We start from the raw sequence: 16,111 nt of genomic DNA on the forward strand, positions 1-16,111 counted from the left end.
ATAAAACGGCAATTTAAATAGATAAACTAGAAATAATCAAATCAAACCATACATAGGGTAATAGTCTTCAAGTTTGAATGCTGCCAGAAACCTTAGCACCGCTAAGGACTCATTTTCCTCATTATCCGAACTGTCCGCTTCGCTTTCTGAATCCGAAATAACCAGCTGTGTACGAGGTTTTATAGGTCCATTTTTGGGTTTGGCTAACGTTGACCCATCAGACGAATCGTTGGCTGAGTTTTCATTGCCTAATTGTGCCAGCACAGTTGATACCGATCGTCTAGAATTAAGTAAAAAATTCCTTATAATTGCGTGTAATCTCAATACACTAACATAACTCACGTCATAGCCAGATTTCCGGATGGCCTATTAAAAATACTGGGTCTATTTTGGAGCATTACGTCATTTGTCAAATCGTCATTCAAGTTTGTCAGGAAGTCCGGCTGACTAACTGATCGTGAAATCGTGTTGAACTTTGCACTGGATCCACCGCTTTCACTGTCATCGTCGACTTCTTCATACCCGTTCGAATCGACGTCGAACACATCCTTAATTTTGCCGCGTTTACTGTTGTCCTCTGATGAATTGTATGTGCCCACGTACAGAATTTCCGAATCTCTTTGTAAACCCTGGATAGAACGAACGCTGCGCTTTCCCGTTGGCTCAACTTCTCCAATTTTGAAACCTGTGAAGAATTAATTTGAATAGATTTTTTAATCCACTATAAGCAAAGTGAAACTTTTTTGCTTTTGTGGTGTCTTAAAAAAATTAAAAAAAAGACACCGACTCGTTAATGCTTCCAGTGGACGATTTGCCCTTTGAAGGAAGCACCACACTTCTTCAAACTATCTGAAATACGGCCATGGGATGAAATTCTAAACAAAGGACTTTGATTTTTACCTTGAAGGCCACATATCAGACTCCCTTCTTCTTTCTGGCGTTACGTCCCCACTGGGACAGAGCCTGCTTCTCAGCTTAGTGTTCTTATGAGCACTTTCCACAGTTATTAACTGAGAGCTTACTATGCCAATGACCATTTTTGCATGTGTATATCGTGTGGCAGGTACGAAGATACTCTATGTCCTGGGAAGTCGAGAAAATTTCCAACACAAAAAGATCCTCAACCGGTGGGATTCGAACCCACGACCCTCAGCTTGATCATGCAGCTATTCAGCGCGTTTACCGCTACGGCTATCTGGGCCCCAGACTCCCTTATCGAATTTAAAAACAAAACATAAATACATATCCGTTACCCTTTTCGAGTAAATGCATTATTCTTCACTTCGCATCTGGTTTTCATCGCCACCCCAGAAATATGCTGTTCTTTAAAAAATGATTCGTCTACTTTCATTCATAAGCAAGTGGGTAATGAAAATCGTATAGTTGAGATTCTTCAAATTCCAAAGACTTTAAATTGAAATAAACTCCCATGAAATATAAGCGGTATGCTGAAATCGATCTTTATGTAAAAATGTACATAAAAATTCAGAAAAAGTTAAAATGAAAAATGTATACCTAATGTGCCCATAAGTTGGGCAAGTGAAAAGTATTTCGTTGAACAATAAATTGAAAAACTAACAGTTACATTTACGATTTCTATTAGGGGGAGATCCCACAGTGCCAGACAGCACCCAATACCGGACAAAGTCGAAACATTGAGAAATCATGGTTCAATCAAGATGGTGTATTAGTAGAGAAGAAAGCTATTATGTAGACTAATGTTTGCGTAGAATAACACATCCTTGAAATATGCATCCCTTTTTAAAAAAGTAGAAAAGTTTGAAAATCTTTTAAAAAATCACGTATTTTCTTAATTTTGAGCCTATTTAGTAATGATTTTAATATGAAAAAATACTTTGGATCACGCAAGCATGATCGAACATAATCCTAATTTGATAGTATGAATGTAATTTGTACCATAATTGAACTAAATATGGACAAAGGGGGCCCAGATAGCCGTAGCGGTAAACGCGCAGTTATTCAGCAAGACCAAGCTGAGGGTCGTGGGTTCGAATCCCACCGGTCGAGGATCTTTTCGGGTTGGAAATTTTCTCGACTTCCCAGGGCATAGAGTATCTTCGTACCTGCCACACGATATACACATGCAAAAATGGTCAATTGGCATAGAAAGCTCTCAGTTAATAACTGTGGAAGTGCTCATAAGAACACTAAGCTGAGAAGCAGGCTTTGTCCCAGTTGGGACGCAACGCCAGAAAGAAGAAGAAGATGGACAAATTACAATTTTCGTTAAGCACCTCCTGTCCCTCAGTTTCGGACAGCTTGATTTGTTATATGATAGCTTTGTAATTATTGCGTCAGTGTCTCTAAATACTTTCATTTTTCATGGGTTCCGTCGATCATGGTATCAAACATGCAATAAAATTAAGACGAATGAACATTCAGAACAACATCGTAAAATGTGCTATTTTTCATCATATATGGAGGAGGTTTTTTGATAGGCATCTTGCAAACTAAGAAAGACTCAAATTATTCTTGTAAATGTTGCAAATGCATTGAAATGGTAAATATCAACTATTCCTATAGTGTACACATTCAATGATGTTCAAATTTGCAGAATTCAAAGTATTTCCAGATCGTGTCCGGTATTGGGTGCTACCTTTCAAGATCGATCAATTTGGTACTAAAATACATCATCAAAATGCATCGTCACAATTCATATTTATATTTACACATTTGTTTTTGTACACTATAAAAATGATAATATTTATCATAAATGGGTAACACGAGCCCATAAAATCAATAGTTTTTGAATTATGAATTTAGTGGCTTAAGTGTCCGGTACTGGGGGATCTCCCCCTACATTTAACATTTGTTAAGCAGTTCCAATGAACAATAACATAAGTAACATGTGAACAAAGAAAACTGTATTCTAGTCAATCAAATTTCCATCTGTTCAGTTATGTTTGTTCAAATGATTCGATAACATTATAACTATAACAATTTCAATGTTAGTTCTTATATCATGGGAAGGCAATTGCATTTTAGCTCTGTAGAATTTCCACCGCTCGTTATTTGCTTTAAAAAAAAAGTCGAATATGACGTCGGGTAGACATATTAATATCGTAATGTTTGGCATCATCTTTTAGAGGAGTTCAAAAATTTCTAAAAGCTTTTAACACTTTTAGTGAAGTGTTTCTGTTCTGTTTTTCTATGATAATTGCGTACCTTTTTTACTTATGACTACCTAAACAGCAAACACAAATTCAATCCCTAATGATAAACTTTAAAATTGCCCCACGTAATTCGAAAATTGAATTTCGTTTTTATTAGGTTAATATCGAATTAAATCTAAACCTTTTTTGAAACTGTCAGAGAGGACAACTTAGAAATGATACAGGAAATTATTGTCCGCAACTTTTTTCCACTAAAAATATTAAATTAAATCTCAGAAATCTCTTACATATCGTAATATTGTGATTGGCCTCAAATGATACGGCATGAGTTTTAAACGATAATTCACGTATTCCGTGAAATACACACAATATTTCCACTTTCCCAATGTACAAACATGCCCCGCGGTACCTTAGTTATGCTCAAAATATAATTTAAACGGGAATTTATCACAAAATAAAATACGAATATTTGTTTTACAAAATCTAATTCAATGCCTACCTCCATTCTCCATCTGTTGTTTCAGCTTGGATGCTTCAGCTCGTTTCTTTACAGCACCTCGTGATCCAGTCACGGTACCAGCAACCAATGCACTAAACTTGGTCGAATTGTTGTTCAAATTGTCCTTATTGGAACTCTTCAAATTTCCTTGACTTCCGGACCAAATTTTGTGTTTCAGCATTTGCAACATGTTGGACGGTCGGTGGGGTCTAATCCGTTGTTCATCTTTTCCATTATCTGCCTTCTGTTGCTTGGCAGTGTACTCTTGGGCCCTTTTGGCGGACTTCTTTTTCGCCCTCTCTTTCAAGTCGCGTACTTTTTTCCTGTAATTGAAAGCAACTATTTAATTTGCTCGTCATTAACCAAACCATTAATGCGTACTTGTCAACTGCTTCTAGGTTTGCGGCTGCTGCGTCTAGATAACGCAAAATATTGTCCCGATTATTAATGGCGGCTAAATCTTGCGCAGTATGGTTGTCGATGTCCAACGCGTATAAGTTTACTCCAAACTGTACCAAGAAGTCCACACATTGCATGTGACCCTTGGCAGAGGCTAAATGCAACGCAGTGTTTCCAAATTGGTCGGATTTGTCGGGATCACCTCTGCAATGTCAACCGTTAATTATAAAATCAAAACAAACTCAATTCATGTTCATGCCAACTCACCCTCTTCCAACTAGTAGTTTAAGGGCTTCCAGGCGACCTTCGAAAGCGGCCCATAGCACCGGTGTCATACCGTCGGCATCTTTGGAATTTGACTCGGCTCGAGTAGCCTCTTTGAGCACGTCAAGCAGACCATCCTTGGCCGCTCTGAAATTTTGAGAAGTAAAAACAAATAAAATTAACACTTTGAGTTCATAGAGGAATAAAATAAATATTTTTTTAGATGTAGCTACACCTACAAAAATTTGGCTGACAATTTTATTTTAGCGCTCTATGTTGTCACAATTCTTCTTTGCACTTCCTGACATGTCTCAAAGATCAAATTATGTGTCTCTATTAAATTTGGATGCCGCTCTCAGAAATGTTCCAGCACGTCAATTTTATAAGCTACTGGCTGCCAAAGTTCTAGAAAACACTGTTTTCATTATGTTTGCATAAATGTTAAACTATAATTTATCGAACTTTGTGTGCGCTAATCCAACAAGCATGTACAATGAGACTTCAACTTCCATCTAGGATAAAATTTGGTTTAAATTTTACGATAGAATTAAGATTAAATCGACTTTTTCAACATGCCTGCAATCTTTATATAAAATTCTTCGTGTCTTTTATGTGACAAGATACTTTTCTAAATTATCTAAAAATAGATTTTGAGAATCAGAGGTATTATGAACTTTGTTGATAAGTACTCTTTAACGCATAAAGTTTGCAGTTAGTGACATATTTAGCAATTATAAAACCATACAAGCAGGAAAACTTTCATGCAAGTTAACTGAAATCGAAAAAGTTGACATTTTTAACTGATTCATGTTATTAAATGTTCTGAAATCCACTACGGTGCTTCTCTAGGTAGACTTTATGGTAAATCCCCATTTTGTTTTTCAATCTCTCTGACGGACCACCATCAACCAAAAGCTTCATATCAGACATTCATTTGTTCGGAAAAGTTTGCAAAGTTGTTTGTCATGAAAAAATCCGCTTTTTTGCTGAACATATCATCACGCTATCTTCTAGAGTAACAAAGTTATTTATGAATTACTCTTGTTTCAAGGCAGGCCTGCCCGACCTTTTTGGCCCTTTTTCGCCATAAATTTTTGGTGCGTTCGCAGGAATAGAATGATTTGAATGAAATCAGTCTCAAATGAAAGCTTGGTAGATCTGTTGGTTGGTTTGACTTTATTAACGAGATTTTTAGCCCTGGGCTAGTTCATCTCGGGACCAACGGCTTTACTTCCCTTCCGAAGGAAGTCGTCACTATAACTTTTTACGTCATAAGTGACTATGTTGGGGATGGGATTCGATCCCAGGTCCTCGGCGTGAGAGGCGAGTGTTCTAACCACTACACCAGGTCCGTCCCCTTGGTAGATCTGTCTAATCCATGCTGAAAATTTTAAATGTTTTTCAGGCTATTCACTTGCGATGAAGCGAGAGTATAAATCAGTCCTTTTTTTTAACTTAATTGCATCCGTAGCAAAAAGATTGATATAAATTTAAAATTTGCAGCATGAATTGGACAAATATACTACCAAGCTAGAAATCACTGGGGTTTTGGAAAATGGGAAGGACACATAATTCGTCTTGGTAAACAAAACGCTTAATTACAAGAGTCCTAGGGATTATCGCATCATTTCAACTGGTTACCCCTCCCTCCAAACATAATAAAGTCAGGAACATAATAAATAAAAAATTAAGGCCCAGATAGCCGTAGCGGTAAACGCGCAGCTATTCAGCATGACCATGCTGAGGGTCGTGGGTTCGAATCCCGCTGGTCGAGGATCTTTTCGTAAAGGAAATTTTCTCGATTCCCAGGACATAGAGTATCTTCGTACCTGTCACACGATATACACATGCAAAAATGGTCATTGACATAGTAAGCTCTCAGTTAATAACTGTGGAAGTGCTCATTAGAACACTAATCTGAGAAGCAGGCTTTGTCCCAGTTGGGACGTAACGCCAGAAAGAAGAAGGATATAATAAATCAAATGAAATAAAAAATAAACCCTTCAATAAGTACACAACTTGACTTAATACTCAATATGACGACACCTTTTTATGACGAACCATGCAAAGATGTGGCATGATTCGAATCATGCAGCATCAATCCAAAAAGTAATAAAAGTAATCTATCAGTACTAAAAGAAAATGCCAACACTTACAGTATCGAACAATTCAAATATCTTGTGTTATTATATAAATCTAAACCAAATATAAGGCTTGTTGTTAAATTTATAGTTAAAGTTATAACGATTTGAATATTCATTTTGCGGAAAAAAAATGAAGCTGTCGGTAGAGGGGTTAATACAAATCTGTTTGATTAATTTGTGTCACAATGATGAAACGCGAATACTATTTAAGACGGTTGGGTCAAAAACTCTAAAGTACTTTAGTTATATTAGCTTTAGATAAAGTATGCATGAACTAATTGCAAAGATCGAAGATCTTTAGTTTGACTACTATATCTTTTGGATGCCGAGTGTCAGTCTTATGGACATTTGTATTTGTTAATTATGTACATTAATGTAACAAAGCCATATTAATAAGCTCTAATTCAAACTATGTAAAAATAATGGTATATATATAAATCACTGTAACTTCTGATTTTTTCGAAGAAATTGTTCCAAATTTACAGATAAAATACTTGGATATCATGATGTTTTGAATGCCCAATGCAAAGCTGATGGTTGCTTAGCTGGTTTACAAATTAATAATGATGCACTGTTGGGGAATATTTTGAAGCATATGATTATCTTTCATAACTTTCGATTCTCTCATTAGAATATTTTCAAATTCACGGAGAAGATGCTTGAATACTATATCTTTCGAATAATAGGTGAAAAATTCTTTGACATTTTTTTCGTTAATAACGGTTTTTGGCACACCGTGGCTATGTTACCTAATGAAATTGAATAGGCGACTCACCTGTGTATTCTGTCCGACGACATATCTTCCGTGAACTGTTAACTTAACACTTCCGCTTTCATTTATACGATCACTGTATTCCCACAGAATCTATTCGTGCTGTCAAAAACTATATCTTCAAGACACGTATCTTCTCTATTCAAGCTTTGTGCTTCCAAAACATACAACTGCTCTTGGATGCCCACCATCCGTGGTTCACATCAATCCAGATTTATCGTAGAATCTTCATTACAAAGTAAAAATTACACATATGTATTGCCGCTCACACTATTTAAATACATAACATTCATATGGACGCTAGTTCAAAGCTTATTTTATACTGTGATGTTCGCGGTGATATCACTTTCTTTGTTATACCCATGGATGATAATACTTTCTTGCCGGTCTGAAGGTATAACCCGATGCTGCGCTGTTTCAATTAGATGAGCATGAAGAGTGTGTGCACTGCACAGCGTAAGTAAGTACGCATCTGAGAACATAATGTACGCGTGTGAAACAAGCTTAAGCGTGTTAAATAACTGGGCACTCTTAGGAATCCACAAGCATAGGAAATTAAAATTGTATGCACCGCTAGAAGCTATAATTTCACTTTGGCAATGCTGTAGAGCAGTGTTTCCCGAGCTTTTAAAGAATGTCGCCATCTCAAGGCTAAAACATTTTGTAACCACCTCCAATTTATGACTTGTTTTTCAATACTAGACTTTGCGTGATCCTTTTCTTTTTTGTACGTCAATAAAATATCTATGCATTAATTATCCGTCAACTCTCCATCGTTTTTCAATTTATATCTCTATTTCAAGGACTCCACCACGTATAAGTTTGAAAAATAGTTTTCAAAAATATAAGAAACACCATGACCACCAAAAAATATAGGAATCAATAAATCACCTACTAAAAAGCCACCACCTGTATCTAAAATAGTTCGACAATACGATCCAAGGAGTTTTTATGAGTGCAAAGGAAAACATGGTCAACTTTCCCTGTTTCAATATTCTGTAACTCGATTTCCCTCCTAGCTCGATGGAATGTACGGTCCCTTCATTACAGCATACTTTAACCCATCTGTACCTCTCTAATTCAATGTTCCCTAACTTGCTGCTTTCTGTTTTAGTTCCCTATAGAAATTTACCTCTCTGACGCGATATTTTCAAAGTTTCAATGCATTAAATTACTATTCTTCACGTTAAGATGACTATTTCAAATGCATTTCTTCGAAATCATAACAAAGTCCAAAATGTAAAAAATCTTGATCTGTATTTTGAAATCGAATGAAGAATAGTTGATTGTACTGAATTTTAAACCGGATAACTTATTTGTTGAACGAAATTCACATTTTACTTGATCCAGTTCTGCCTTTGATTACTAAATAAAAAAATTTCACCCATTTAGTTTAAACTTGTATGCTTGCCTTTACAAAAGAAGTAGAGAAAAACATGATTTCAAGCCAACCGGAATTAGAGTACAGATAGCACCCTCCCACGGCAATTTCTCAACAGTTGAAGCTGATTAAACCGGGGTGTAGCTGATTTTGCGTATGTGACTGTGGCACAGTATTGTAATAATTTGAACAACAACAGCTCTCGAATCCTCATGTCATGTCCCAGTAGAACTTTATGAGACTTTATGAGATAGAAGCGTGCGCGACGAATCGGGATTTCAAGGAAACATTCAATCAATGCGCATCGTACCTTCGAGCTGTGCGTACACGAATTCTCTCTGCTCTTGGAAGTCTTTTAAAACTACTTAAAACAATAAAACAGTATAACTACCTAAAACAATAAAACAGTACTTTTCAGTGCTTCTAAACAGTACTTTTCGGTACTATTTTTTCTACTATTGATCCCATTACGATCCTTGTTTGGACCCGTGCCTTCGATTTTTCGTTGGACCCGTTGGCGATAGCAAGCGGTGGTAATCCTTCTTGGACACCATCTTGGAAAAAAAGGTCTCGTCTTCTTTATTTACTAAACATGGTTGCAACTGCAAACAAAAAGAAGGGTGAATCTTTGAATTCACAACTTCCTTCCGAAAAAGTGGGATTTAAAACTGTCATTAAACGTGGCAAGAATGGAAGAAAGGACGTTTCTCCGGAATGCGAACTTTTTTCCGAGGGTGAAATGGATAATGTTGATAATTGCATTGAAATGAATAACCAGTTCGATGCTCTAGACAAATTTTCCGAACACCAAATCGAAGCAGTCTCTCGCCCAAGCTCTTTGATTCAAGTGAGGAAGCAAAGAGTGCCGCCTATCGTGGTCAGTTGTTCCGAATTTGGGGGATTTAGGCAGGAGATCTTGAACTCCATTAGGGGAATCAAGGTCTTCTTCCAAATCGCAAAGAAAGGAGACTGCCGCGTTTTGCCGGAAACTCCTAATGATCGCGAACTTCTTTTCAAACACTTATGACGACAATACTGAACGTTTGTTCAAAGTCGTCTTGAAAGGCCTCTCAAGTGACTATAGGTCACCTGAAGAGATCAAAAATAGAATAAATGATTTACTTGGATTTTCCCCAGTCCAAGTACCGTTTTGACTCATATTCCGAACACTTAAGGCCAACAGTGACTTCAAATGCATCTAATTGGCATAAATTGGCTGATATTTGGGAAAATTTCAATTTCTTCAAAGTCTAACGGTTAGCTGTTGGATGTACCAATAATAATGTTGATTTAATTAGTTTTAGTATTGTTTTTACGTAAAAGTATGGAAAAACATTTTGATACAAATGCCGAACACTGTGCTCATTCTGTCTCATATTCTGAACACCTTGATTCAAATTCCGAACAGCCCGAATAAATCGTATTCAAATGAATAATTTCGCAAATTAATTTATCTTAGCTTGTTCTACTGGTCTCAAACTAGAGAATCATCGCTACTCCCGCGGTATAAATTGTATTGTAAAAATGGATTGCAAGTGACTGCCATTTCCATGTTATTTGGTGACATATTTCAGCGAAACATTTCAACCAAATCACCATACAAAACCCGAGTGTTCGGAATATGAGTCTGTTCAAAATTTGAGACAAAACGGTAATCATTATGAAAAAGAGAACCTAATCTGGGATTCTTCGGAAAGGGCTTTCTCAAAAATATTATTTAGTTCACTTTAACAAAAAAAATCTTAATAATACTAAATTTTTAGAAAAAGCTAGAGTTATGTTCGATGTCCGTGTGACATGAGAACATTTCCAGAAACCTGGAGGAAATTATCAGAACCCCACTCAGTGCCGTCGGTGCCAAAAGTGGGGGCATGGTACAAAAAATTGCCACATGGATGCTAAATGGATTATTTGCCAGAAGTCTTCCTGTTCCTTTATATCATACCAGTTATTATAGTCACTCGCTGTTGGTAAGAGGTATAATTAATTGGAACCACCTACCATCGAATCTAAAATTATCCGTTAATTTTACGAGCTTTAAACGGGATCTACTCTTGGAGTTGAATTGAACGCACTAAACAAGCACACAGCAATTAATTAATAGTAAAATCAACAGAACTACATGAATAAGAAACAGCACATGCTACTCAATATCTACAAATTGTAACATATAAAAAGCTTGTATATCTTGCGTTACATTAATGAAGTATAAATAAATAAATAAATTAAGTCCAATTTTTTTGTCATTGGTGACATTAATGCCAAACATCGATCATGGAATAATTATCAAAGTAATTCCATCGGCAGAATTTTATTTGATGAGTACTCTTCAGGATATTTCTTAATTCAATACCCTGATAGCCCTACGTGTTTTTCCTCTTCTAGAAAACCATCTACGATTGACTTGGTCTTAACCGACTCTAGTCATCTTTGTAGCCAACTGATTACTCATGCTGATTTTGATTCTGATCATGTCTCTGTTACATTTCAAATATCCCATGAAGCGATTCTCAATCCTATCAGCTCCACTTTCAATTATTTTCGAACCGACTGGAATATATATGAAACATATATTGACTCTAATCCTGATGTTAACATTTCCTTACAAACAAAACTCGATATTGACAATGATCATGGAACTTTAACAATTCCATTGTTGTAGCCAGGAGCATTGCAATTCTAAAATGTGAAGTAAAATTTGAATCCGTGATTATAGACTCTCAAAAACTTGCTATGCAATTTGAAAGCGTGCACAATTTTAATTTAGGACTTCCTAGTCCAATTGAAAATCAAGTTACTCAGGACTATAAATATTCTCAATCAAGAGAACGTTTTCAAAAATTCCTGGGAGACTAATTTGGAAGAAGTGAGAACTATTATTTCAAAAATATGAAAGCTCCTGGCGGTGATGGAATTTTCTACATCCTCATCAAAAGACTTCCAGAAAGTAGCTTATCATTTTTAGTTGATATATTTAACAAATGTTTTCAATGAGCATATTTTCCTGACATATGAAAAAATGCTAAGGTTGTACCAATTTTAAAACCAGACAAAAATCCTGCAGAAGCTTCGAGCTATCGTCCAATCAGTTTGCTTTCCTCCATCAGTAAACTTTTTGAAAATGTCATTTTGAACAGAATGATGGTCCACATCAATGAAAATTCAATTTTTCCCAATGAACAGTTCGGATTCCGCCATGGACATTCGACCACTCATCAACTTTTTTGTGTAACAAATTTGATTCGTTCTAAAAAAAACTGAAGGCTATTCTACTGGTCTTGCATTTCTAGACATAGAAAAAGCATTCGAGAGTGTTTGGCATGAAAGCTTGATTGTAAAATTAAAAAAAAAATTTCCAACATATATTGTTAAAATAATTCAAAGTTATCTGTCAAATCGTACACTTCAGGTTAATTCAGACTTCCTGTAAGAACTGGTGTTCCTCAAGGCAGAATTTTGGGACCAATATTACAATATTTTCACATCTGGCGTACCTGAATTACCTCAGGGATGTCAAAAATCCTTGTTTGCTGTTGACACAGGCCTCTCCGCCAAAGGACGAAGCCTGCGTGTCATCTGTAGTAGATTGAAAAAAAGTTTGGATATTTTTTATTCATATTTGCAAAAATGGAAGATTTCTCCTAATGGTTCAAAAACTCAACTAATAATATTCCCACATAAACCAAAAGCTCTTTATTTTAAACCTTCAAGTAGACATGCTGTTACGATGGGAGGGGTTCCAATAAATTGTTCAGATGAAGTTAAGTATCTAGGGCTGATGCTAGATAGAAATTTAACTTCACATTGAGGGCATTCAAGCCAAATGTAACAAATATATAAAATGTATGTATCCACTTATTGACAGAAATTCGAAACTTTGTCTTAAGAACAATCTTTTGATCTTCAAACAAATTTTCAGGCCAGCCATGTAGTTGTACAGCATAAGCAATGTGGACCAGCTGTTATAATGCCAGTAAGAAAAATTGTGAAAATAATTCTGAAGCTTCCTCCCTGGTATAGTACCAATGAGTTACATAGAATATCCAATGTTGAAGCATTGAAACAAATGTCAAATAAAATAATCAATAATTTTAGACAAAAATCGTTGCAATCTTCTATTGCCACGATTAATGCGTTATATATTTAGGTTAAGTTAGGTTAAGTAAATTTGGTTTATGGACAAAAGGTCGAAAGACAGAACGTCGCAAGGACAAAAAGTCGAAAGACATAAGGTCGAAAGGACAAAAGGTCGAAAACGATTTGCTTGGCGGGAAATTTTTCCTTCTTTGAAAAAAGATTTTCGACCTTTTGTCTCTTCTTTTTTGTTCTTCGACCTTTTGTCCTGTCGACCTTTTGTCCTGTCGACCTTTTGTCTTTCGACCTTCTGTCCTTTCGACCTTTTGTCTTTCGACCTTTTGTCATAGATTCGCTAAGAAACAATTTTCGTATGAAATCGAAAAATAACGCTAGCGTCATTATTTTTACATCATCTAAAAGCTTTTAATCTTGGTTTTGTGGGAAAAATATGAAAACTACGAAAACTCATATGTTTGTATTTATTATCGCTTGTGCCACTATAGGAATAGCACTATTTCTAATTTCTGATCCTATAGTAGCACTAGCATCTCGGCGTTGGCAAAATACCAGTGGGGTCTCGTCCTAAGGTGCACTCGGTGCACTGCACAGTCAAAGATTTCAAACTAACAAATTAAATATGTATATTATAATTCTCAATACTTCCAACATTTATAATGTGTAGTTGTTTGAAAATGTTGTTTGATTTCTTCACCTTCAATTGGTGCATCGCTCTCAGTGAACAAACCGTTCGATTCTCCCCCCCATGCTTTTGCTCAACCAGCAAGCGAAAACAGCAAAGCAAACAAGACAAACTGCAATGCGTCTCCATCGTATTGCAGAGAATGTTCATTTCAGCCGTGCACTCTTTCTTGTGCACGAAAATGGATCAATGCACGCGTTCACTCGTTGACGTTTGAGCGGTGCCATGTTATTTACGTGACCATGGCAACAAGTGAATTCGGCACCGCTTAAGTGTCAAATTAGTGAACTCGTGCATTGGTCCATAGTGTGTATGGACACAGCAGGAATGTGCATTTGTTTTGGCATTTCTAGAGCAACAGTGGCGTTGTATAGGTAAAATCTGTTTCACTCCAATTTGTGCACCCGAGAAAGAAATTGCCCATGACGCTCGCATTGGTTTGCAAGAATTGAGAAAGCGCGCGCAACTGGCGTCACAACGTCTGCTGTTGGAAGAGAAAGCGTAATCGCCATACATGCTTTGTGTGTATGTATGTTGCATGGAGCTTCCAGGTGTCGCGCGATAGTAGGCGCAATATTGATTGGAACCAAAACTAGATGTTATAAACATATGGCCAAATTGAGCTCTCGCCGATCGGTATCACGAACACGTGCGCAAATTTGCTGGTTGAAAATACTGCCATTTGATTTTGCTTGGAACAGCTGATCTGTGTTTATATTTTCAACCAGAAATCTTTAAGTAGTGTTGGTGACATGTAACGTGTATGTACACGAGCGCAGAAACCACTATTGATTAAGTTTTATCTTATTAAATACACAAAATGTATGTGGCTTTGAATTGATTTATAAACTATGTGTGAATATAGTTTTTCTTGCTCAACAGACCGACAACTGATAAATTGTGGTGGGCCTAAATTGGGTTTCAGCGTTCAACAGTCAGTCATCATTTCACTTAAAAGCTTTGATGTATCAACAAAAGTATATAAAGAGATGTATCAGCGCTTGACATCGCCAAAAAGCTAAGATATCGTGATACAATCGACAAGCTGTAAATAATAAGAATTATTATATAGAATAACAACGTTAGGAATAATGGAGATTCGGAGTTTCGCGAAAGCCACGAAATCCACGGAATTTAACCTTCATCGATTTTTGCTCATAAGAATGGTTTATTTATTTGTAGGCCGAGTTTCATATAAAAAATGTGCTAATTGTTTAGTTTCAAGTTAAATGTCTTACTTCTTGCTTTAAATTTGATAATGATATTAAACTTAGTTCGCAATATACGAAAAATGCTTGAAATTTACGCATATATAGGTCATTTTTACTGAAAATATACATTTTTATGTCAAATATTATCAAACTATGGGACCGCAATTAATACGCAAAATGTTTCGTTCTTCGCCTTTAAATTTTAAGAATTTTCCTTGTCCCTAAACATTGTATATTGGAATCATCCAAAATTCTTAAAACTTACAACTAGTGATTGAAACGAAGAAAATAAACAGAAAATACGTCCAATGAGCAACAAATATAAAAGCTTCCAGACACTTCAAGATTGCATACAGTATTGGAAATTACATTTTAAGGTGTTAATTATTTTAAGTTGAAATACATTTTAAAAAGTCAATTGAAAAATTCGTATTCATAATTCAAAACAAACGGTTTGTGCGAGTCAGTGCACAGGTAATCAAATTCCTCACGGGATGCCTCTGCAAAATACTAATCAAAACCGTATTTTTACAAAGTTTTTATATTTTTCCTTCGAAGTGTGTATCAAAAGCTTTCGTTTGATATAAAAAAGGTTCTTAATTCATTAATTATTTCGGCCCAGATAGCCATAGCGGTAAACGCGCAGTTATTCAGCAAGACCAAGCAGAGAGTCGTGGGTTCGAATCCCACCGGTCGAGGATCTTTTCGGGTTGGAAATGTTCTCGACTTCCCAGGGCATAAAGTATCATCGTACGCATGCAAAAATGGTCATTGGCATAGTAAGCTCTCAGTTAATAGCTGTGGAAGTGTTCATAAGAACACTAAGCTGAGAAACAGGCTCTGTCCCAGTGGGGACGTAACGCAAAAAAAAAAAAATTGTTTCTCTCAGTAGTGCTACTAAAGGAACAATAAATTTACTATAGGCTCAAGGGAGCTCAAATTTTAAGCAAAACTAATTATTTCGATCATTTTTTGAACAAAATCAAGCTGTGTATCAATGGTACTTAGATAAATAGCTCCTGACCTTCTTTCCAAAAAATATTTTGGGAAGATTCATAGCAAAACGGCCGTAAAAAGCCACTCGTGCGACTATAGGGGACTGCCCACTAAGGAAACGCTGACCCTACTAAAAAAGAATTAAAAAATAAAATTAAAAAAAGTTTGTGCGATGGATCCAGATTTCAAGCATTAAACTTTCCATGTCGTTTATCTTGTTTAAAAGATATGACCGTAAAACTGTTACGAGAGGGGTAATTTATAATTATGTCAGTTGGCTAAGTCGTGTTTCAATTTCACGAGATTGAATGAATGGCTACATTATTTTCTGGAAACACTTTTTTTTGTTCATAGTTGCTTTAGTGATAAAAACCTTTGGCTATCCACTTATGAAGGTATGCCTATTCATGTGCGAGCGTGTAGCCATCGACGCCAAGCCTATTATTCTTCCCGCCTTGGGAATCACTGCTGTAAAGTGAAGAGAGCTTGAGTGTAAAATGTTTAGGATCAGAAAGTGAAATGAGTCAACAGTTT

The 16,111-nt window shown here is 36.1% G+C and overlaps 1 protein-coding gene across 6 annotated transcripts in view; it reads right to left on the bottom strand.

Moving 5' to 3' along the window:
- The window catches only part of LOC5573285 (Usher syndrome type-1G protein homolog), a 30,982-nt gene that overhangs the window by 337 nt on the left and 14,534 nt on the right, over positions 1-16,111 (bottom strand). For all 6 annotated transcript variants that reach the window (XM_021843351.1, XM_021843350.1, XM_021843352.1 and 3 more), the window contains exons 2-7: positions 7,216-7,438; positions 4,300-4,443; positions 4,015-4,236; positions 3,634-3,956; positions 343-685; positions 53-280 (exon numbers count right to left, since the gene is read on the bottom strand). In XM_021843351.1, the coding sequence (XP_021699043.1) occupies positions 53-280; positions 343-685; positions 3,634-3,956; positions 4,015-4,236; positions 4,300-4,443; positions 7,216-7,238 (1,283 nt within the window). In that variant the 5' untranslated portion in view covers positions 7,239-7,438. The remainder of the gene's footprint in view (positions 1-52; positions 281-342; positions 686-3,633; positions 3,957-4,014; positions 4,237-4,299; positions 4,444-7,215; positions 7,439-16,111) is intronic.

Source organism: Aedes aegypti, chromosome 2, assembly GCF_002204515.2.
Source record: "Aedes aegypti strain LVP_AGWG chromosome 2, AaegL5.0 Primary Assembly, whole genome shotgun sequence".
NCBI lineage: Eukaryota > Metazoa > Arthropoda > Insecta > Diptera > Culicidae > Aedes > Aedes aegypti.